The 22921-nt window shown below is 48.9% G+C and overlaps 2 protein-coding genes across 4 annotated transcripts; both read left to right on the plus strand.

Moving 5' to 3' along the window:
* Positions 1–109: 109 nt before the first annotated feature.
* HOGA1 (4-hydroxy-2-oxoglutarate aldolase 1) lies at positions 110–22336 on the plus strand. Of its 3 annotated transcripts, none has more exons than XM_082408171.1 (7): positions 110–785; positions 11479–11607; positions 11810–11937; positions 12431–12565; positions 12822–12918; positions 14634–14767; positions 21371–22336. In XM_082408171.1, the coding sequence occupies exons 1-7, from the start codon at positions 575–577 to the stop codon at positions 21518–21520; spliced, it is 984 nt and encodes a 327-aa protein (XP_082264297.1). In that variant the 5' UTR covers positions 110–574; the 3' UTR covers positions 21521–22336. The 3 variants fall into 3 exon arrangements, with proteins under 3 accessions (XP_082264297.1, XP_082264298.1, XP_082264296.1); XM_082408170.1 differs by having other exon boundaries at positions 186–785; positions 11461–11607; XM_082408172.1 differs by lacking the exons at positions 14634–14767; positions 21371–22336 and adding an exon at positions 14279–14606 and having other exon boundaries at positions 173–785; positions 11461–11607.
* Positions 793–7497, plus strand: LOC309636079 (uncharacterized protein C10orf62). Its single transcript, XM_082408169.1, has one exon. The coding sequence runs from the start codon at positions 4026–4028 to the stop codon at positions 5073–5075; it is 1050 nt and encodes a 349-aa protein (XP_082264295.1). The 5' UTR covers positions 793–4025; the 3' UTR covers positions 5076–7497.
* Positions 22337–22921: the final 585 nt, after the last annotated feature.

Raw genomic sequence — 22921 nt, forward strand, 5'->3', positions numbered from 1 at the left:
TGTCCTGGGGTCCCCTCCTGGTGACAGCTGACCTGTGGGGCTGTGTGTGACCAGCACGGGCCTGTCACGTGGCAGGCTTGGTGGGAGGAGCTTGGCAGGGGAGTGGGGCAGTTGAGGGGCGGCAGATCACAGGCAGCTCCTCATCCAGCCAGCCTCGCCTCCCACAGGGAAGGGCCGGCTCAGCCAATCGGCTCCGCCCAGCTCGCAACGCGGAAGCCGGGAAGCCAGCCTGGCTCCTGGCTTTGGGGCTGGGAATTGTGGGAGGCGGGCCGGGCCCCACTGGAGGCACCCTTTTGTGTAAGGACCCCAGGAACCAGTCCTCCGTCTGGCCACAGGGACACTGGGTTGTGGCATTTCTCCAGCTGCTCCCCAGGGGGAGGGAAGATCTCCCTGGAGCCAACAGGCCTAGCCTCTGACCCTGGAAACACCCAGCCCAGGCCTGCCTGAGGGCCAACAAGTCAGGGTGCAGCAAATTTTTAACCAGACACGTTGATCATTAACTGGGGTAGGAAGGAGTCCAAACTCAGCATCCCTCGGGGGCAGAGGCCAGCTGGGCTTTGAGCCTCCTGTGGAGATGCTGGGCCCCCGAGTCTGGTCCTCTGTGAGGCAGGGGCTGAGCAGGGCCTTGTCCAGCACCGTGGGGGGCTGGGCCTCAGGGGAGGGGAGGAAGGTGGACATCTCAGGCATCTACCCCCCTGTGACCACCCCCTTCACTGCCACGGCCGAGGTGGACTATGGGAAACTGGAGGAGAATCTGCACAAACTGGGCACCTTTCCCTTCCGAGGTAAGTGGGGTCTGTCCGCTGTGGGAGTTGGGGAGATGTGAATGACCCTGGTCTCCTCAGCCAGCAACCAGAGGAGGGTACACAGGCTCTTTCGAGCTGCTCTTGGTCAGTCGGGTACCCTGGGAGTCATTTATTACAGGAGAGGAACAGGGGGCGTTGGTCTGGAGTCAGGAGACAGGCAGGAAGCTAACTGCTGACCTGTGATCTTGGATTGAATCTCGTCTGCCTCAGTTTCTCCAGCTGTAAACTGTTGAAGTTCTTAGCCCAGCGTTATTGTGAGGATCAAACTAGATAATGGGTGTGAAAGCCTTTGTCAACCAGCCACTCTGTGCAGGTGTGAGGGTAGCGGGGTGTCATGTGGCAGCGCCGCCAGCGGGCTTATCTCCCTCAAAGCCTTGTTTGCACACTCTCTTCTGGGCAAAGCCTCCCTCGGCCAAATTAATTCCTGTCCTGGATCTTCTGACTCATTTCCCCCATTACACATGGGCCTCCCCTCTCTGAGATCAGGGACCAGATCATATTTGTGACACTCAACATACAACACAGCCACAGGCACGATAAATGAAGATAAAAGAAGCGGCAAATTCCGCCCATCCTGCCCTGCCCACCCTCATCCATCACCCGTGACAGTTCCCTGAGGCAGTGCTCTCAATAGCCCCATTTCACAGACGGGAAGCTGGGGCTCAGAGTGACGAGATCACTTGCCCAAGGTCACTCAGCTAATAAATGGCTGAGCTGGGATTTGAACTCAGGTCTGACTGCACAGCCATGCTCGTTTTCACTCCACTGCACTGACTGATGAGTCGCTAGGCCAGATTCTAATAAATAGACCCTGATGGGCACCAACTTGGGAATGGAGTGGTTCCGACTGGGGGGATGCAGTGGAGCAGTTCGGAACACGCACTCTCGATTCAAACCACAGCTTGGCCACTGACTTAGCTGTGAGATAAATCTCTCTGAACCTCAGTTTCCCCATCTGACACGTGGGAGTAATAATGGCCACATCACAGGAGGGTTGGGAGAAGAATCTGAGAGAATGCAAGTGAAAACATGCTGTAAATTGTGAAGGGCGATGTACATTAGAAGGTGTGGATTCCAATGATAACGATGATTAGAGTGACAGTACGATTGCCACGGCGGGCAGAGCCGCATTGTGACAGTGCCCGCTGGCCTGACTGAGACCCCATTCGTATCTCAGTGCTGCGGCGATGTGACCCTTCCCTAGTGGACAGTGAATGCCCTGTGGACGGCCACACTGAGCAGTGACACAAACTCTAAGTACATTTCTGCTGGGGCTCAGCTCATCGGAGCCTGAGGGTTTGGGCTGAGGCCCGGATCTCTTGAAGCAAAGTGAGAAGCTCCTTGAATCTCTTAAGCGAAGACTCTGCTTCACTTCCCAGGTTCAAGGACACCCTAGTGCAGGGGGTGTGGAGGGTAGACTTTGCATCCAGTGTCTGCCTGCGCCCCAGGCTCTTCTCTGGACCCTTCCTTCCCCCTCCCCCCAACTCACTGCTGCAGTGGGGACAGGGGTGCCTAGGAGCACAGGCTGCAGAGGGTTTGGCAGGCTGGCCACTGGTAAACTACAAGGCACCAGCTCCCACCTCAGCTCTCTCTTACCCCCGCACGTGGGGGAGCGGGGCACTGTGTAGAAGAGCCCAACACCCGGAGTTAGAAGACCTGTAGGAGTTCTAGTTCTGCCAGTTACGGCGACCTTGGAAAAATCACTGAACCTCTCTGATCCGGCTTCCTCATTTTAGAATGGGAACTGGGCCACAGCGTTCAACATAGTCCTCCCAAGGAACCCAAACCCGAGGCCCCGGCACAGACAACATCGGGCCATAGGGCCCAGTCACAGCTCGCAGGATGCAGCCAGGATGCCCGGGAAGGGAGCAGTGAGCCACTCTAGCGCGAAAATCTATGTCTCTCTTGCTGGATCCTCACCCCCTTTTGCAGCCCAAACTCAGGGACAGGGCAGGGAACCATCACATATCACATTGCCAGGGCCTCCTGCAATGAGTTAAAGGTCCTCCAAAGAGGAGATGGGAAACTGCCCTTGATGAATCAGTGAAGAGTTAAGAGATTCTTCTGAAAGGCATTGCCTGAAACTGTGCAGCTCTATTTATTATTTACTTATTTTTTTTCAGCATAGTTAATTTGTACTAATTATTTGAATAAAGAGTATTCTTTTTAAATAAAACTTATGACCGGAGACCAGAGGGAAGGGTTTTTGCAGAAGGGCCATTGCTCCCTGAACTCACACCCACAAACAACCTCAGAGATGAACTTTGAATTGTTATTTCCAAATGAGGTTAGTGGATGACCCCAGAGTTACTCCAGCAGGATCAGGGAGATGATGATTCCCAGAAAACCTTAAGCTTCTGTCTTATTCCCTTATTATGAAGGAAAGACTATGGTTTCTTGTGATAAGGTATAATATTTTGTGTATATTAAAGCCATTAGTTTGTTAAATAAAATATTTTGTTTAAAATATCACAATTTTTATAACCCTATTTGGCATTGAAAAATGTGTCATATGCCTCTGGGAGTGGCCCAGGCCTGTTTCTACCCTGAGAGGCCCTGGGTATAACTTGGGTTTGACGGTCAGACTCTCAGCCGTCTGTACCTACAGAGAGCCTGGCCAGCTGGCCCACCCACTCATAACCTGAACTGTGCCCACTTACAGGGGAGTTGGGGGCAAATTCTGGGTTTGCAGGTGCATCACTAAGGCAAGAGGTAGCAGCCCCCATCCTGAAATGGCCCCAGGGATCTGGGACGGGCTGAAGCCTCCTGTCCTGTGTATTCTGCCTTCTCAGCCTACTGCTTGTCTTCCTCCCAATTGTGACCTCATGTTATTCCAGAATGAGCTCCTTTCTGGACCCCTTTGGCTTCTGGACCCTCTCTGTTATGGGGCTGGGGGCTGTAAGTGGGGATGGAATGCACTGAGCTGGCAGTGGGGCTAGGCCCTTCATAGAGGGAGACACTAGCCTTAGGCAGCCAGGAATGGATGCCAGCCCAGCCAAGGGGGTCTGTCAACCATGGCCAGCTTGACCCAGCAGCCTCTGCCCCTTGGGCGCCATCAGATGGGGAGGAAGAGAAACCAAAGACTGGAGGATAAGAAGGCCTGAGTTGCAGAATAGGTCACAAGCAGGAGGCAGAAGGGACTCAGAACTGGGGAAGCTACCCTTCCACTGACCTTGGGGACAGCTGTCAGGGTGGGAGAAAGGTCCCAGGCCTCAGCCCATGCCTGTCAGACTAGACAAAAAAGATGCTGTGGCCTTTCCCCGCCCCGCCCCTCAACCAGCTTCCTCACAATGGGGTTCATTGCTGAGGTGGGAGGGGCATTCTAGGGAGGGCACAGCGGGGGGCCTGCCTGCCAGACAACCTCAGGGAGCCTGTCCTTTCAAGCATGAGCCATACCATCTGGGCTCCCCCACTCTCAGTGTGCTCTTAGCTCTGCCCGCCTGGCGTGGGGTCCTGGAGACCTTCTTGGAGCTCATCCAGCAACCATCATGCAGGGTGGTGCTGGGGACCGCCCTCTTACTCGGAGGTGGAGGCCTCATGTTGTGGATGCAGAGGAAGAGGAGAAGGAAGACAGATTCTGAGACTGCACAAGACGAGCAAGAGCCACCAGAAAGCGAAAAAGCCAGGAATGAGAGCTGGATCAAATCGCACTTTAGCTGTCTTTCCGAAGAGAAGCTGGCTGCCGGCAGCAACTCCACCTGCAGCCACAGCGCCGGGGCCAGCAGAGGCGGTGCCGCTCCCCAGCCTGAGAGTGGCAGCGGGGAGGCCAGCACCACGATTCGCGTGGAGACCTTCACCACGAGGCAAGGAGAAGAGGGCACGGCTCTTCACCGGGAGCCCTTGACCAGCAAGCAGAGGATGTCTGGGACCTCAGTGACCAAAGAGACCCACAAGGAGTCTGGGAAATCCTCGTCCACAGATGAGGCCACGTGGGCCGCCGTGGCTGCCTGTACCAAGGAGATTGACACCAAGGGGCAGCAGCTGGCTGCCTCCATGTTGCAGCGTGCCACGGCTTGCCAGAACTCAGGCCACCTGGAGTCCAAGGACATCAGCCAGGAGGAGCTGAAGGCCCTCGAGGAGGTGGAGATGAAGCTGAAAGGGAATTTCCTCACCCAGCAGGAAACCACCACAGCTGGTGCCAACCACATGCACACCTTCCATAGCCATTGCCACCATGGCCACGAGGGTTATCCAAGCCACCCGAGCCACCCATGCCACAGCCTGCCAAACCGCGGCCACCAGGCCTACCAGCCCTTTAAAGCCACCTAACCACAGATGGAGATGCCCCTTCCCCCCACAGGGCTGGCACACAATTACAGGCATCCTATGTGGTCCATCTCTCCGATGGGGCAAACTATGTGGCCCAGATGCTGCTCAAACCCCTTCTTTGTCAGGCCCTCACAAGGGTCCCGGGCCCCTTGGATTCTGTGAGCAGGGTCTGCCACTGATGGCCCCTGATGGAGGGAGAGCTGGGGGGAATTGAAGCAGCTGAGACAGACTCACAGGCCACGGAAGACCCACCAAGAGAAGATGCACGAGGCAGATCCCAGGAGTAGCCGAGAGCACCACGCTGATGCCAGCTGCCTGGAACTGAGCCAATAAAGCCTTGTATACCCTCACTCTGAATCTGAGGGCTTTGTGGCCAGCCCCAGGTCTGGGCGGGCCTCTGGGGAGAGGGTTCCTCCTCCCACAGTCCTCTTCGTGTGGGCTGATTCGAGACTCCATAAATCGGCCTCCCGGGTCTCAGTTTCTGGGCGTGGGGAATCTCCAGGGGGCTCAACCGCCACCGACCTGCTGCTGCCAAGGAAGGAGGGAGCAACCGGGAGTTGGGGGGAGTGGGGAGAGACAGGCTTTGAGAAGCCAGGAAGTAAGCAGGGGTGGGATGTAGGTCACCCTGTGTACTGCCGCCCTCTCCCTGCCCGCACTGGGATCCGTGTTGGTGCCTCCCCACCACCTACCTTCAGAGCTACTGTGCGATATGCTCTCTCTTCTTGTTCATGCTACTCTTGCTGGGGCTGCCTCTGCTGCAGTACTGCTAAACTGTAGTAGGATTAGTACTACCAGTAGCTCCGCCCGCCTTTTTTTGAGTGTTTAGTATATGCCATGCTCTGTGTTGTGTTACGGCACAGTCCCATGAGGAAGGTATTATGTTATCTCCATTTTGTAGGTGAGGCTCAGAGATGTAATTTTCCTGAGACGGCCTAGACAGTAAGTGATGTTGCTGGGGTCAGAGCCCAGCTTGGCCTGACTCCAAAGCCCGTACCCCGAATCCCTACCCTGTGCTGCCCCTGAGTCCGATGGCCACCATCCCCCAATAGGTCTATCTCTCTTATACTTATCCCTGTCCTCTTCCCACATGTCCTAACACTTGCTGTGTCGTCCGGCAAGCCTGGGACTCTCCTTGCCTCCTCTTCCTGGGTTTCACGAAGCCATTTCTGGGGCAAGCAGTGACCCCCAGTTAGGCAGTTAACGGGAGGCAGCTGTCTCCCCCATGAAACTTGAGAGAAATCAGCTACATGGTACTGTCTAACCTCCAGTGTCTCCTTTACGTAGAAATTTCTTACCATTTGCATCTATTATGGATTTACCGTGGTTCCCAACCTGTGGGCCTCCAACTCCAGGAGGAAGGTGCCCAGAATCATTGCAAAGGATGGGTAAATCTATAAACACCCTAAATGTTGTCAATTGATTTTATGGAGCATAGTTGGGAGTATTTGAATATTTTTGACATTACTAATAAGTGACTTTATATAAATGTTGATACGTGTGTCTGTGAGTGTGTGTGTGTGTGTGTGTGTGTGTGTGTGTGTGTGTGTATTTAAAGTACTTCATAATAGGGACTTCCCTGGCGGTCCCGTGGTTGAGACTCCACGCTTCCACCGCAGGGGGCGCAGGTAAGATCCCTGGTTGGGGAACTAGGATACCCCATGCCGCACAGCGCAGCCAAAAAAAAGGAAAAAAAAGTACTTCATAATAAAAATCTTAATTGGAAAAAAATGGGGTCAATCACACTGGAAAATATTGGAAGCTGCTAATTAGACGGAAAGCAAGAGCAGTGAGGTTTGGCTTCTGCAAGTGATTGTTAAAATGCATAAAATGCGTGCATTTATCTGGAAGACCTTAAGTCCCTTATTAAAAACTTATTACATAAAATTTCAGATTAGCTAATTATGACTTTAGAATCTTAACTTTTAAAAAGTTTCAAACTGGCAAAATTCAAATGAAGTCTGTAGTTAGTATCGTACCAATGTTTAAGTCTCTGGTTCTGATCATTGTACTCTAGTTCGGTAAGATGTTGTCGTTAGTGGGGGCTGGGGGAGGGATGTATGGAAATGCCCTGTACCATTTTTGCAACTTTCCTGTAAATTGGAAAGTAGTTCAAATTAAAAGTCAAAAAAGTTTTCAGACAATTTAGTTAAGAGTGATATCAAAGTTTTATTACAGTTGTGCTGCAGGGAAAATAGCTTCTAAGCAGCCAACTCAAGTATATACTCTTGGTAAGGATATTTTTATAAGAAAAGAGAATGGTTAAATCATTGTTAGACTAGATAGAAAGAAGAGAGGTTAACAGTCACTAGACTCTTGTCTGAGAGTCCAGTGGGAGAGTGGCTGGTTTCCCAGATCAAGGAAGGCTTAATTCCATTAAAGCTCATTAGGAAATTGCTTAAACATTTCATCAGGAACTTTCATTTCTTCTTAGTGAGAGGTTATGAATTACATCATGCAAAAAAGCTCTGCCCTAGACCAGGTTTGGGACAATTTTTCTTTTATACAACAAATTATCAACGCACATGTCAACAGGCAGTGTGCTGGGTGTCACGAAGGAGGCCAAAATGAGGAGGACACCATCTTTGATCTTGATGCTTCTAGACAAGGTAGGGCAAGTGCTGGGCAAGGACAAAATGCTATGGAGCACAAGGGAGAGGGGGATTAAGGAAAGGCTTCGTGGTTCTTGCAGAATTTGAGGGGCTGCAACTAGGGAGGTGTTCTGGGCAGAGAGAAAGGTGCAGGAGCAAAGGTGTAGAGGCAGGATGATGGCAGTGTGTCTGGGGACTCTGACAGTCAGTTTGGCTGGAGGGGAACATTTAGAGATAGGCAAAAGGGAGGAGGAAAAGCCCGAAAAGTGACTCCAAAGCCTCAAGGCAAAGAGAACTTAGGAGACTGTCCCATCCAATTTCCTCATTTCACAGCAGAGGCCAGTTTGAGAAATTTTGCCAAGTCCCAACAGGTGGGGGTTGGGCAGATTGAAGGGTTCTGAGGATCTCTGTGCATTTTTGAGTAGGCAGTAGGGAAGGACAACGAATAGGTAATGGAAGTTCAGAGGAGAGATGTCCAGTGAAGGCTTGATCCCAGGAAGACTTCTCGGAGGAGGTGGCAATGATGATGGGCCAAGGGGCATAACACTGACTGGGGATACTCCTTACATCAAAGAGATTGTGATTCCTTTTGGCTACAGTAAATCACCCTCTTGCTTGTGTGTCCTCAGCCCCCACCTACTCCCCTTACCAAGCCTTTCTGGCTCCCCGGAGCAGCCAGAATAACCATGGGGGCAAGGGAGAGAAGCTTCTGAAATGAGCCTATTTCCTCTTAGAACTGGAGGGGTCCTGAGAGGTTCCTGAGTGCAGCCTCCCGTCCCACACCAGCCATCCTCCCCCTCCTCAGACTGAAAGTTGCCACCCTCCTGATTTAAGGCTTGAGCACTCCTCTGACTAATATAATGATTACAGCTAACATATTGAATGCCAGGTTCTAGCTATTCCAAGCACTTTACAAATAGTATCTCATTGAAACTTCACAAGTCTTGAAAAAGGGCACCAATATTACCTCCATGTTTCAGTTGGGGAAGCTGAGGTTTGGTTACACCATTTGCCCAAGGGCTCAGAGCTGGCGAGGGGCCACATTGGGGGTAAAACCCCGGCTCTGACAACCCGACTGTGCTGCTCCCTGCTTCCCCACCGCTCACTTTCCTCACTCCCCACCCATCTGGAACCCTGGCCTTTTCCTCTCCTTTAGCCCCACCTCTACACCACAGTGGCACATTAGGCCTGAAACTGGACATCTGGTCAAGGAGAAGGAGGGGGCTCTTGGCAGCATCAGTTCACAGACTTCAAAGTGCTTGCTTTCTCGTACATTTTCTCATTTGAGCCTTTAAGACAGCCCTATCAGGTAGGATTGAAGTGACTTTATTGTCGTCCCAAAGAAAAGGAAATGGGGTCTCAGCGATGTGACTTGCCCCGTAGCCAGAGGGACTGGAGTCCAGCGCTTGCCTGACTCTACCACACTTCCTCTTCCCCAGCCTGGCATCTCTTCCTTCTTGGGAGTCAGGCCCGGGTCGGATGCTCCCTTAAATGAAATGAGGAGAAGCCACTAGGAGTCTTTTTTTTTTTTAATTTATTTAATTTATTTATTTTTGGCTGCGTTGGGTCTTCATTGCTGTGCGTGGGCTTTCTCTAGTTGTGGTGAGCGGGGGCTACTCTTCATTGTGGTGCGTGGGCCTCTCACTGCAGTGACCTCTCATTGCAGAGCATGGGCTCCAGGCGCTTGGGCTTCAGCAGTTGCAGCATGCAGGCTCAATATTTGTGGCATGCAGGCTCAGTAGTTGTGGTGCACAGGCTTAGTTGCTCGGCGGCATGTGGGATCTTCCCGGACCAGGGCTCGAACCCGTGTCCCCTGCACTGGCAGGTGGATTCCTAACCACTGCGCCACCAGGGAAGCCCCCCACTAGGAGTCTTGAGCACAGGGGCCTGCTTCGCCCACCCAGGACAGCTCAAGACCCAGCTGTCCTGCTGTTTAGGCCAAGTCCAACTGTGGGGACTGGAGGCTTCTGGAACTGACCACCAGAATGAAAGGGGACTTGGGAGTGAGTGACTGTGTCTGGAGACATGTCTGAAGCAAGAAGCCCCCTTCAAGGGGGCTGGCAGGAAATGTTGCGGAGGCCGTGGCAAAAGCTTGATCTCTAAATTCTTAGCCAGAGGGTGCTGGTCCAATCGTGGCTGGATTGGAGCCCTCTCTGGGGTTGGCAACTCTGCAAGTGGGATGATGCACTGGGAAATCACTGTGGCCTTACGGAGCAAGACAAAAGGAGGCTCCCACCATAGGCCCCTAGCCTGACACGGAGGAATTGATCCTGAGGAGGCAATCCAACAGAAGCCAAAATCTATTTGCCTCAAGATGTTCCCTGCAGTGTCACCAAGGCAAAAAACTGGGGGAAATATGCTAAGTATCCTGTGAGCTCTTCTGGCAACCCACTCAGTGGACTTTAACGGTATAGTGAACAGCACAGAGAAAGGTTTGTGGTGTAAAGCTGTCTCCCCATCACACTGTGTCCCCTTAAGGATGACTCACAGGAACAATCTCTCTTTGTCCCAGTGCCAGGAAACTCTGTGTTTCTCCAGGGCAGCTGCTTTGCTTTATCTTGATTTCTACATACCTGTCAGCTGACCACGTTTCCCTTTTAGCTTTGACTGTCGGGAAGCTCCAAATCAAATTTCTGGCCCATCAGAACTGTATGGCAGGGATTTTGTATACTAACATTGCCCCTGGCTTTCTTTTCTTTCCTTCCTCCCAAACGGTCTTCTATTTATTAATAATCTTCGTTTATTGTATGCTGTATTTAAGAAAAAAAAATTTGGAATGGAATGGAGAGGAGAAAGAACAGGAAAGAGAAAGTAAAACGAAAAAAGCTGAGAGGAAAATGGTTTAACCTTCCGTTTAGATTCAGCTGAAGAGCATCAATTCCACTGGTCTCTCATGGATATAAAAGGGTTGACACCTTTAACTGGTAAAGTTAGAAATCTCACAGATGTTGGCTAAAAAAGGAAAATGCAAAATAAAATAATGAGATGTCATTTTCCACCCAGAAAATTGGCAAAAATTAGTTCTGACAATACTCAGTATTGGCATGGCTGAGCACTAACAGTTTTTTCTGTGTGCTGCTGGGGTATGAACTGGCTAATTGGAATTTGGGCACGTGAAGATGCATTTCCATGCGACTCAGCCTTTACACACCTAAGTATCTAAACTGAGAGAAACTTTTAAACGTGTTTGTTTCAGCATTGTCTGTAATAGCAAAATTAGGATGTATTCTAAATGTCATCAAAGGGAGAATGAAAAGTAAATTGTGGTCTAACTTCACAAGGGAATATTATACAGCGATGAAAATGAATGAATCAGAGCTCCCTGTACTGCTGTGGCCAAGGTGCAAAACACAATGGTGAACAAAAATGGCAAACTGCAGAATGTTATGTAAGTGTGATTCCATTTCTATAAAGTTTTAAATGGCAAAACACATCTTATATATTGTTTATGGGTCCAGATGTATGCTTTAAGGGTATAAAGACATGAATGGGAACAATAACCACTTGAGACACGCCAGAGATGAGGAAGAGGAGGGTGACGGGGTGGGGGGCGGGTGTCGTGGGTGCTGGGTACACGGATGTGGATTCTATTATTAACTATTCTTCTGGGCATGCCTAAAGTATCTCATTAAAACAAAGAAAAATGGTGTGAACACTGTCACCGCGACTGGGTAGCACACTCTGCCTGCATCAGGACAAAGATGGGAAGGAAATGTGTGATAAGCTGTGGTGTCAGGGAGGTAGGAGCCTGGGTGAGCGTAAGTCCAACATCCGCTTTTTCACAAGCACTTGGGAAGGTGTCGCTTCTCTTGCAGGCTTCGTGGTCCAGGGCTCCAACGGCGAGTTCCCCTTCCTGACCAGCAGTGAGCGCCTGGAGGTGGTGACCCGCGTGCGCCAGGCCCTGCCCAGGGACAAGCTCCTGCTAGCCGGCTCGGGCTGCGAGTGTGAGGCCTTAATGCCCCGGCCCTGGCGGTAGCTGCTGGGGGCGGGGGCAATCTCCCTGACCTGGGGCTGGGTCCGGTCTAGCGCTTGCTCTGTCTCTTCTGCGCTGTGCCCCTTGCTTGCCCCAGGGTCCTAGCCCAGTCCTCTGCCTCCTGCCCTCGCCCACCGGGGCCTGTAAGGAAGACTTCCTCCTTCCTCCTGCAGCCACTCAGGCCACGGTGGAGATGACGGTGAGCATGGCCCAGGTCGGGGCTGACGCCGCCATGGTGGTGACCCCTTGCTACTATCACGGCCGCATGAACAGTGCCGCCCTCATTCACCACTACACCAAGGTGGGTGTGAGGGGTGGGTGTGGGCTTGAGGTCTGGGGCCAAGAGGAAGCTGGGTGAGGCAGAGATGCTGCCTGGGGAGGGGAGGGGAGATGAGAGAAGCTGGGAGCAGAGTGGTGAGCCTACTTCCCATGAATGGCGGCTTTGGGAAAGGAGAGGGATGCCACCAGGTACCAGCTGTGTGACAGTGGGTGACTGACCTAACCAAGCTGTATTGCTGTTTCCTCCCCTCCCAAACAGGAGGAATAATGGAACCTTCCTCCAGGGTGGTTGTGAGGACTAAATTCAATCAAAACATAAAGGACTTAGAACTGTGCCTGGCGCACAGAAAGCACTCCTAAGTATTAGCCAGGACTAGTGCTTGCAATCAGGGTGCATAGCACTGTGACTGCTAGCCCAGCAGGTGGGCCAGTCCAGGTAGCCCTGCAGAGACCCGAGCCCGGACCGCCTCGGGCCTGGGGCAGCTGCCCTCTCCTCTCTTCCCTGTGCCCCTCAGGTTGCTGACCTGTCTCCAATTCCTGTGGTGCTCTACAGTGTCCCAGCCAACACGGGGCTGGACCTGCCTGTGGATGCGGTGGTCACGCTTTCCCAGCACCCGAATATCGTGGGCATCAAGGACAGCGGTGGTGATGTGAGTGGCAGCAGCTCTCGGCTGGGGCGCCCTCCTCCTCTTCTCTTTTGCTACCAACTTCCGGGCAGCTCTGGGACCCGCTTCAGTCCTGGGCTCCTGTGTGGGTTCCCTCTGTCCTGTGGGCTCTCTGGGGTTCGTCTGAACTCTGAGGCATCTCTCTGGGACCTAGGCTCTCATTCTCCCACACTTGCCCAGCCCCCATCCAGGCTGGTGGCAGAGCCTGTGGGCCCAGCTCTCACACCGTTTGCCGTTACAGGTGACCAGGATTGGGCTGATTGTTCACAAGACCAGGAGGCAGGATTTCCAGGTGTTGGCTGGATCGGCCGGCTTCCTGCTGGCCAGCTATGCCGTGGGTAGGCCTCTCACTGCTCTCAAACTGTGATGAGTGACCAAGATATACACAGGCAGCTGGGTTCTGCTGGGAGAGATGGTGAGGGCCAGGACTGGGTGTAGAGGGGGCCTTTGCCAGCCTGCCTGCTCAGAAACCTCAGAGGTCTGGCACACTGCTTACTTATCTGAATAGTGGTGCTTGTGAGTGACCTTGTTGGGCAGAGGAGGGTGGCCAAGTACAATCCCTGGCCTGTAGGGGGGATGCCTACAGTTTGCTCTAAGTCCCAAGCTCCCTGCTTAGGTGACAAATTTAGCTCCTTTAATCTCACTTTGTAAATCATTCTCTGAGGGAAGAGGCCTTGGGGCCCTTCGCACTAGTCTGGGAGTGCATTTTCCTCTCTCCGTGGCTCCAGGCCAGAATGAATTGTCAGGCCTGTGGGGTTGGGCTGGGATCTTCAGCTGCCTGATCAGACTCTGTTCCAGTCCAGGATCCTAGGAATGTCACCATTAGACCAACTGCTCTTATCTGCTTGGGGTCAAGGTCCTTGGGTTCAGACTGGATTTGAGCCATGGAGGGGAGGGAAGCATCTGCTCCCTTCAGCTGAAGCCCCAGTGAGTGTAGATTTGAGTTACTTTTCCAACGATGCAGGGGAAAATGCTGGTTCCTATTCTCTCTTGTCTCTGCAGACTTTGACTTGTGGTATAGGTCCTGCGTAGCTCCCCTCTGCCTTGTCACAGTCTCTAAAAGGGAGAGTAGAAGGGACCCATTTATGCTTCATTCCTGAAAGTGTGGTAGATGGAAATATCACAGGCTCTGGAAGTTGGGGATCTGAGCTAGAATCTGAGCTCTGCCATTTATTCACTGAGAACCAACAGGGCAAGGTACATGACCTTTCTGGGCCTGAGTTTCTACTCTGCAAAGCAGGGAGGTGTTATGAGGATTAGAGAGCATTGGCCCTATGTCTGCCACAGTGCTCGGCACATAGTAGGTTTTCAATAAATGGCATCTGTATTAGCTCATTCGAGCTATATTAGCATTGGCTTGAAATGCCTACTCTCTCTCCAGTCTTGAGGCCACTCTGCTTTGAGTCACTCCTAACTAGCTTTGGAATCACACTCACAGGCTTGCAGAAGTGGCAGGAACCTCTGAGATCACAGCCAGCCCGTTTTCATTGTCCATATGAGAACAAAGAGAACCAGAGAGGGTTGAAGACTTGTCCAAGTTCATGCAGCCAGTGGGAGGAAATGCCGGGTCTCCTGACTATGTCTAGTGCTCTTTCCCCTCCCCTAACCTCTCCCTCACTGCTGTCCCAGGCTGAATTCACTGGGGGGAATAAAATTTCAGTAGAGCAAAGGCTTCCCATCCACTCCATCCCCTTCCAGGGCTGATGAGTCAAGGGGCTATTGGAGGATCGTGGAGGTGTCAACTGGCAGGTGGGACTTTACTCTGTGGGGGGAGGGGGGGAGGGGTGTGCAGGGAAGGAACTGTCCTTGAATTAGCCTTCAGGCTCTGCTCCCTGCCCCTCAGCCTGTGGGAGTCTATTTTGAATATGCTGGAAATGTTCTCTCTGGAAATCTGTACTCTGTGAACTCACAGAGCATGTCTCAGATGTGGCTAGCCAGTGGCCTAGAAATGCACAGCCTGTCTGCCCAGAACAAAGAGGTGCTGGGGACCAGGATTTGGAATTCTCTGCAGGCAGAGGCTCTGGTTGGTATTCTGCATCTTACTCTGTGGCAGGAGCTGTGGGGGGCGTGTGTGCCCTGGCCAATGTCCTGGGGGCTCAGGTGTGCCAGCTGGAGCGACTCTGCCTCACAGGGCAATGGGAAGACGCCCAGAAGCTGCAGCACCGCCTCATCGAGCCAAACACTGCGGTGAGTTCCCAGCCAGTGGACACAGAGTGGGGGTGGTCTGTGTCCTCATTGGAACAGGAGCCAGTGCTGGCACAGGGGTCCCCACTTGGTCTCTTCCCTTTCAGAAAGTCCTTTTAGAGAACATCCCAGTGTGGGAACTCTTTGTGCCTCCCCAGAAAATCTTGACTTCAGGAACAAAGTCGGGCCACATTGGTTCTCAAACTTACGTGTGCATTAGAATTCATTTAGGGAGCTGGTTAAAATTCTGCTCCTTTAGGCTCAGGAACAGTCATTGAGACAAGCATCCTGGGTGACTGTGACATCAGGAATCCTGGAACCTTACTTAGAGATGCACTGCCTAAAGAGAGGGAACCATGGGCCTTTATGTCAGCTTTATAAGGGGCCAGATCCTGAAAAATAGAATGATTGAGAGTAATAAAGGAATGGGAAGGCTGGAGGTATTCAGAGTGCAGCTTTCCCAGGAAAGTCCTGTCTTCAAATAATCCATTCTGTAGTCAGACTGTGTACCCCAACTCTGTGCTGGGTAAGTCAAGGAGAAGAGGCAAGATGGAATGCTTGTCAATTGCAGGCAGTGTTGTGCTGAGCCATACTGGAGTCTGAGGCAAAAAGAAAAACGTGTGTCCCTGGAGACATGTTTTTATTCATATTTTAAATTAAACTTTTAATTTTAGGATAATTGTAGATTCACGTGAAATTATAAGAAACAATACAGGGAGATCCCATGTACCCATTACCCTGTTTCCCCCAATGGTAACATCTTAAAAAACTATAGCATGAAATTACAGCCAGGATTTTGACATGTATACAGTCAAGATACAGACTATTTCCAGCACCGTGAGGATCCCTCGTGTTATCCTTTTAGAGCCACACCTACTCACCTCCTGCCCCCACCCCCTCCTTAACCCCTGGCAATCACAAATATGTTCATTTTTATAATTTTATCAGTTCAAGACTGTTATATAAATGGAATCAGATAGCCTATAACCTTTTTATTTCCTCTATGAACAAATCTTTTTTTTTTTTTTTTTTTAGTCTGTAACCTTTTGAGATTTGCTTTTTTCACTCAGCATAATTTTCTGGAAATTCATTCAGGCACATGTAAGCAATAGTTCCTTTTTATTGCTGAATAGTAGTTCACGGCGTGGCCATAAACGGCTTGTTTAACCATTCACTTGGTGAAGGAAAGCTGGTTGTAAAGCTGCTATGTACATTTATGAACAGGTTTTTGTGTGACCATAAGTTTTCATTTTTCTGGGGTAAATACACAATTGGTGGGTCGTATGTTGTTTGCAAGTTTAGTGTTTTAAGAAACTGTTTTCCAGAGTGAGTGTACCATATTGTATTTACATCAATGTAAATGTATGCGTGACCCAGTTTCTCTGCATCCTCATCAGCATTTGGTGTTGTGACTTTTTTTTTTTTTTTTTTGCCATTCTGATAGGCATGTTGTGACATCTCATAGCGGTTTTAATTTACATTTTTCTGATGGCTAATGCTATTGAACATCTTGTCATGTATTTATTTGCCATCTATATATCCTCTTAGAAGAAATGTCTGTTTATGTCTCTTGCCCATTTTCCAACTGGATTTTTTTTTTTTTTTTTTTTACTGTTGAGTTTTGGAAGTTCTTTATACCTTTTAGATACTAGTCCTTTGTCAAAAATGTGGTTTGCAAATATTTTCTCCCAGTCTGTAGCTTGTCTTGTCATTCTCTTAACAGATCTTTTGCAGAGCAAAAGTTTTTAATTTTGAGGAAGTCCAATTTATCAATATTTTCTTTTATGTTTATGCTTTTGATGCAAGTCTAAGAACTCTTTACCTAGCACTAGATTGTAAAGTTTTTCTATTTTTTTCCTAAAAGTTTTATATTTTACAAGCCTGTGACCCATTTTGAGTTAATTTTTGTAAAATGTATGAGACTTAGATCAAGGTTCATTTTTTTTCTGTTCTTTTTTGGCCTGTAGATATCCACTTGCTCCAGCACCATCTGCTGAAAAGATGGATCTTTCCTTTACTGAATTACTTTCACACTTTTGTCAAAAATCAGTTGGGTGTATTTGTGTGGGTCTATTTCTGGATTCTCTATTCTCTCCATTGATCTATCCCTCTGCAGTACCATACAGACTTGATTATTGTAGGTGTGTAATAAATCTTAAAATCAGATTTTAAGATTTTAAGCTAGACTGATTCCTCCCACTTTGTTCTCTTTTTCCCCCAAAAATTGTTTTAACTAATCTAAATCCTTTGTCTTTCCATATAAATTTTAGAAAAATATTGTGTATGTCTACAAATACTTGCTGGAATTTTGATAGGAATTGTGTTAAACCTGTACATCAATTTGGGAACAATTGGCATTTTTACTGTGTTGTCTTCAAATCCTTGAATATGGTATGTCTCCATTTATGTAGACCTTCTTTGATTTATTTCATCAGCATTTTGCAGTTTTTGGCAAACCAGTCCTATACAAGTTTTGAGAGATTTACACCTAAGTGGCTCATATTTTTTGAGTGATTATAAATGATATTGTATTTTTAATTTCACTATTCATATGTTCATTGTTAGTATCTATAGGAACACAGTTGATTTTTGCTTCTTTATGTTGTATCATATGACTTTGCTGAACTCACTTATGGGTTCTATGAGATTTTTTCTATATTCCTTGGGATTTTCTACATAGACAATCATATCATCTACACATAGGGAATGTTTTATTTCTTCCTTTCTGATCTGCATACCTTTTATTTCCTTTCTTGCCTTATTGCACTGGCTAGAACGTCCTGCACTATGTTGAATAAGAGTAGGGAGAGTGGACATCCTTGCCTTGTTTCTGATCTTAAAGAAAAGCATTCAGCCTTTCACCGTTAAGTACAATGTTAGCTGTAGGTTTCTGTAGATGCTCTTTTTTAAGTTGAGGAAGTTCTCCCTCATTCTCGTTTTCAGAGAGTATTTAAAAATCATGAATGGATGTTGAATTTTTGTCAGATTTTTTCTGCATTGGTTGATTTGATCATGTGATTTTTTTTTCCTCTTTAGCCTGTTAATATGGTGAGTTACATTAATAATTTTCAAATATTGAACCAGACTTGTATCCCTGGGATAAACCCCACTTGCACATGGTGTATAACTCTTTTTATATATTGCCGAATTCCATTTGCTAATATTTTATTAAGGGTTTTTCCTGCCTATATTCATGAGAGATATTGGTATGTAGTCCTTTTTCTTTCTTCCTTCCTTCCTTCCTTCCTCCCCCCACCCCTTTCTTCCTCCCTTCCTTCCTTCCTTTCTTTTCTTTTCTTTTCTTTTCTTTTCTTTCCTGTCTTTGTCTGATTTTGGTATCAGGGTAAAAATAGCTTCATTAATTGTTTGGGAAGTGTTCCCTCCTCTTCTGTTTTCTGGAAGAGACTGTGAGAATTGGTGTTAAGTCTTCTTTAAACATTAAAAAACAATTCTCCAGTGAAACCATCTGGGCCTGGAGATTTCTTTTTTGGGAGTTTAGAAATAATAATGGCTCCACACTAGGCCTCTACGGATACCTCCCTAGCTGGAAGGGGTAGAAGTGCCTTCTTATTGCTACCCGTGTGGCCTCCACTGACATCTTGAGTGTGTCTGGTGGGGTGGCCTCCTTAAGGGTGGGCAGTGGTCAAAGTTCTGTCTCTCCTCATTAGGCCTCTTCTGAGACATCCCTCACGGATGCGGAGGAGCACTCTTTATGGCTGAGTGTGGGGTAGAAGTTCCGGCTTCCAATTCAGCCTTTGCTGGCCTGGGTGGGGTGGAGCCACAGTTTTCTCCTGTGGGGTTTGGCTGGTGTAGAGTGAATACTGTCTACAAGTTCTCCATCTTGCTCAGCTGCCGGAGAGTACAGACGTTTGTGGGGCTTTTCTTGTCTCTGCTCATTGGCATTTCAGGGTCACTGTTCCTTTAGCTCCAAGTCTGGACCGGGGAACTCAGCACCGTGTTGTTCCTTGGGTCCCAGGGTTCCTAGTTGGTCTTCCTTCTCTCTGCCTTTCAGAATTTTACATTGGTTTTTATATAATGTCCTGGGTTTTTTTAGTTCTACTTACTGGGAGGAATAAGGAAAAGTACACCTATTCCATCTTCCTGGAAGTGGAAGCTCTAAGCAGTTTTCTAAATGGTGATTTTTTTTTCCCTCCTAGAACATTAAAGTAGTTGGAAAAAATATTGAAAAATTTAAAAGTAGGCACATTAAAATTCACAGCATTTTTTTTCATTTAAAATATTTTATCTAGGGCTTCCCTGGTGGTGCAGTGTTTAAGAATCCGCCTGCCAATGCAGGGGACAAGAGTTCGAGCCCTGGGCCGGGAAGATCCCACATGCCACGGAGCAACGAAGCCCGTGCGCCACAACTAAAGACCCAACACAGCCAAAAATAAATAAATAAATAAATTTGTTTTAAAAAAAAATTCTTTAAAAAAAAATATATATATTTTATCTATACCAAAAACATAACTTATTAGAATTTTACTTCCCTGGCTTGAATGGAAGCAAACACATCAACATAATTTTTTTCCCAAATCTACTTCTAGAAAAAAATTGACCATTCAAAATATGCAAGACATGTATATAGGGGCACACATAATTAGTTTGCCTCAGGCTACAATATGACAGGGCACGGCTCTGTTGGATCTTGTCTTTATTTAAAGCTTTGACACTTTGTTCATCATGGATTTTTTTTTTTAATATTGCATTAAATATTTGTCTTGTGACTGAGTTTTGCCTCTGAGGCAATAGTCCCAGACCGATCTTGGCAATGTTTTCTTTGGTAAAGTGGTGGGCAGGCTCTAGATTTCCCTCACAGCTTATATCTTTACCTCAAAAGGACAGATTAACTCAGATTTAGAGAAAGGACAGCTGAGGAGGCAAGCACGAGTTTCCCTGGATGTGAAGGTTCTCCTGGGATAGGATGGGCTACAGATAGAGTGTAAGAATTGCAGAAATGAGGGCCTTTCAGCTGAGCCCCATCAGGGCCCAGGCTGTACTATACATTCTGACATTCCACTGGGGCGGGACCTCTGCTCTCCCACTCCCATCTGCCTGTGAGAGAGCAGGTCCCAGAACCTGCATACCACCCGGATAGGAAGAGGAGGAGCTTCCAGGCCGCTTGAGGTCTGGCCTAATAGTGGTATTTTTCTCATCCAATTCTTGTGACATGGGGTAGATGTTGTTACCTCCTAATTTGATAGATGAAACAGCTTGGGCTGTCCCTTGGGAAGAGAGGATACTTGCTGCCTTCCTAGTCCTTGGCATGCCATCCTGCCTTACCCTTCACTCTGCACCCCGTCCTGTGCCAACTCTGGGCACACACTCAGGAATGCCTGGAACACCTTTCTGCTGCCCGGGCTGTAGGCTCAGCCACCCCAAGAGCAGCTTGATGTCACCTTATTGCCCTGCACTGCTTGAACACAATGTGCGTCCACTGCCCTCCCACCCAGCCGGCCTCCTGCCCCGGCTATATTTAGGATTTTCCCTGGTTTTTCCCTCCAAAGCGTTCAACCCTTTCTCAGCATCTGAAGAGTGGCAAATCAGAGATCTTCAGACCCTTATGTGGAAGAAAGCTTTCCTCTAGGTACTTCTTGTTTCCATCGTCTTTCCCACCCTACTCAGGTTTTGGGTGAAATGCTCAGGTTATTAGAACATGACGGGGGCCAGGCCTGGGAGGAGGCTTGCTAAAGTCTACTGGCCTCTAGTGGTGAATAGTTATTAGTCAGTCATTCATCAGTGGTTCTCAACCTTTTTACCCCAAACAACCTCTTTTATTAGTTTTACCCTTCTTGAAGCCCATATTTCTAAGGTTTTACTTCCCTCAAAATGAAACTTTATTAAGTAATAATTACTTTCTTAGTTTTTAGGTAGTCAAAGATTAATCTAACACTTCCCATCAGCATGAAACAACCCGTTGCTATGCTAAACACAAAGAAACTTGATTCTTCATTTTCTGTAAAACTCCGTGCATGATTTTAAATTAGATCTCCCACTACAATGGAGAAGACTTTACAGATCATGTTATCTGGCCCCCTCGTGTTTTAGGCAAGTGAACTTGCTCAGAGATAAGTTAATGATACAAGGTTACAGAGTGAAACTTCTTCGGACAACGATGCATTGTTTTCCCTGTGAGAGCATTTGGAGCTGGGGTCAGGGAGGAGCTATGGGTGCATGGGGAGAGACCCTGCTGCGGGGGCAGTAGAGGTCTGGGCTGTTCCGACTCCCCACTCCTGGTGTGCCCTGGGTCAGGTTCCAGAGAACTGGGCTGCAGACCAGTGAGGCTCTAGCGCCCAGACCCACAGCGCTGCTGCCTTCTCCCATCCCAGTTTGAGGACTGAATGCCACTCTCCTCCCCGATGGGGCAGATTTCTCTCCTAAAACCAAAGCAGGTGCCTTCCTTCATTCTAGGTTTTGGCATTGTGTTCTCTACTGCGGACCTGCCTTCTGGATTCCCAGTCTACCCTGGGTGTCATAGATTTGGTAGTCAGTTTACCGGGAGGGAAGGGTGGGAACCCTAACTTTCCGAAAGTGACACATGTCTGGGTCCCAGATGTGTGTGTGCAGGGGACTCCCCAGTCTCTTCTAACAGGCCCTGCTCCTCAGGTGACCCGGCGCTTCGGGATCCCGGGGCTGAAGAAAACCATGGACTGGTTTGGCTACTACGGAGGCCCCTGCCGCGCCCCCTTGCAGGAGCTGAGCGCCGACCAGGAGGAGGCGCTGCGCCTGGATTTCACCAGCAACGGCTGGCTCTGAGCGTGAGGAGGGGACCGCCGGACCGCGCCCATCTCAGCCTCCTGCCTTGCGGCAGCAGCCTAAAGAGGAACGCGGGGTACGAGGGTTCAAGGCCCCTCTTCTTACTTCAGTCCTCCAGGTAGCCTCTCTCCAGGCGCTGCCGTGCACGCTCGTTTCCTGTTCTCCCGGCCCCATGACCTCGCATTTGTATCCTGAACTCTGGGTCTCTAGAGACCTTCAGTCTGGGAAGGAGCAATGACTTACTTGTCTCTCTACTGTGCTTTTCTGTCCCCTGAGACACGTGAACCAGGAGCCAGAGGGGAAAGCCAGGGGGGCAGCTGGGCACAGAAAGGCCATGTTTTGCTGAAAGGAAGACTGCTTAGACTTGGGGGTACAAACCTGAGTCCAGCACAGTGCAGCAGGAAGCCAGGGTGACTCCTGAGAACCCAAGTTCTGACTCCTTCCAGGGGAAGCAATAGGTTGGGAAACCTGATCAGAAATGTGTCACTGGTCTTTCAAAGACACCCCCCCTCCCCGCCCCAAGCTGCATTCTAATCCTTTCCTAAATCTATTTTGATTGATCTCATATTGTCTCTAGCCTTGATCCCAACCATCATGTGCACAAGTGAGACAGCCCAGTGGCTTGCCAGAACTGGTAAATAATGACACCTGGTGGATAAATGTTACATTCTAGAAGGCTATTCTAGCCAACCCAGGTCTGAAACATTAGGAAAGGGGACTTGGCCTGAGATAGGACCATCCTCTTGCCTATACACTCTCTGCTTTTATTGTTAGGAACAATTACTTTGTTACTGCAATAAAGTTGAATAAGTTAAATTAGTGTGGCTATGTACAGATTAACACTCCACTGCTATGCAGATCTTAGGTTTCCGGCCCAGATGTCAAGAACCTTCCCAGAGGCAATTTAGCTCCCAAGGTCTGCGTTTTCCCAGCTCTGAGAGAGGCCCTAAGAATACCAAGCAAACATAACCATTAGATTATTGGAAGCCTAGGGAAAAAGTTATTGAAGTTTTAAATGGGAGAGGTAAGAGGCAAAAAGGTTCAAGTGAGATATTTAGAAACACGTAGCACATTCATTTAAAAGGCTGCTTTCTCTAAAATGTTCAACCTTGGGAATTCCCTGGCGGTCCAGTGGTAGCAATCCACGTTCTCACTTCCGAGGGCCTGCGTTCAATCCCTAGTCAGGGAATTAAGGTCCCACAAGCAACGCAACAACAACAACAACAAAAAAAATTTAACCTTTTTCAGTGATATCTGACTAGTGGCAGAAAACCTGAGATGAATTTTTAAAAAACTACTCTCGTTTAAAAGAAAGGTAAACATATCGTTGTTTAGGGCAAGGGCTAAAGGAGAGAATATAAAAGGTATCAATCTTCAGCAGAAACTGGGCATCTGGTTGGC

Source organism: Balaenoptera borealis, assembly GCF_965194805.1.
Source record: "Balaenoptera borealis genome assembly, chromosome: 10".
NCBI classification, from domain to species: domain Eukaryota; kingdom Metazoa; phylum Chordata; class Mammalia; order Artiodactyla; family Balaenopteridae; genus Balaenoptera; species Balaenoptera borealis.

Coding starts and splice junctions, on each gene's coding strand:
- HOGA1 (XM_082408170.1), top strand. CDS start 575: ATGCTGGGCCCCCGAGTCTGGTCCTCTGTGAGGCAGGGGCTGAGCAGG. Junction 786..11,460: donor GGGCACCTTTCCCTTCCGAG/GTAAGTGGGGTC, acceptor GCACTTGGGAAG/GTGTCGCTTCTCTTGCAGGC. Junction 11,608..11,809: donor AGCCGGCTCGGGCTGCGAGT/GTGAGGCCTTAA, acceptor TTCCTCCTGCAG/CCACTCAGGCCACGGTGGAG.
- LOC309636079 (XM_082408169.1), top strand. CDS start 4,026: ATGCCTGTCAGACTAGACAAAAAAGATGCTGTGGCCTTTCCCCGCCCC.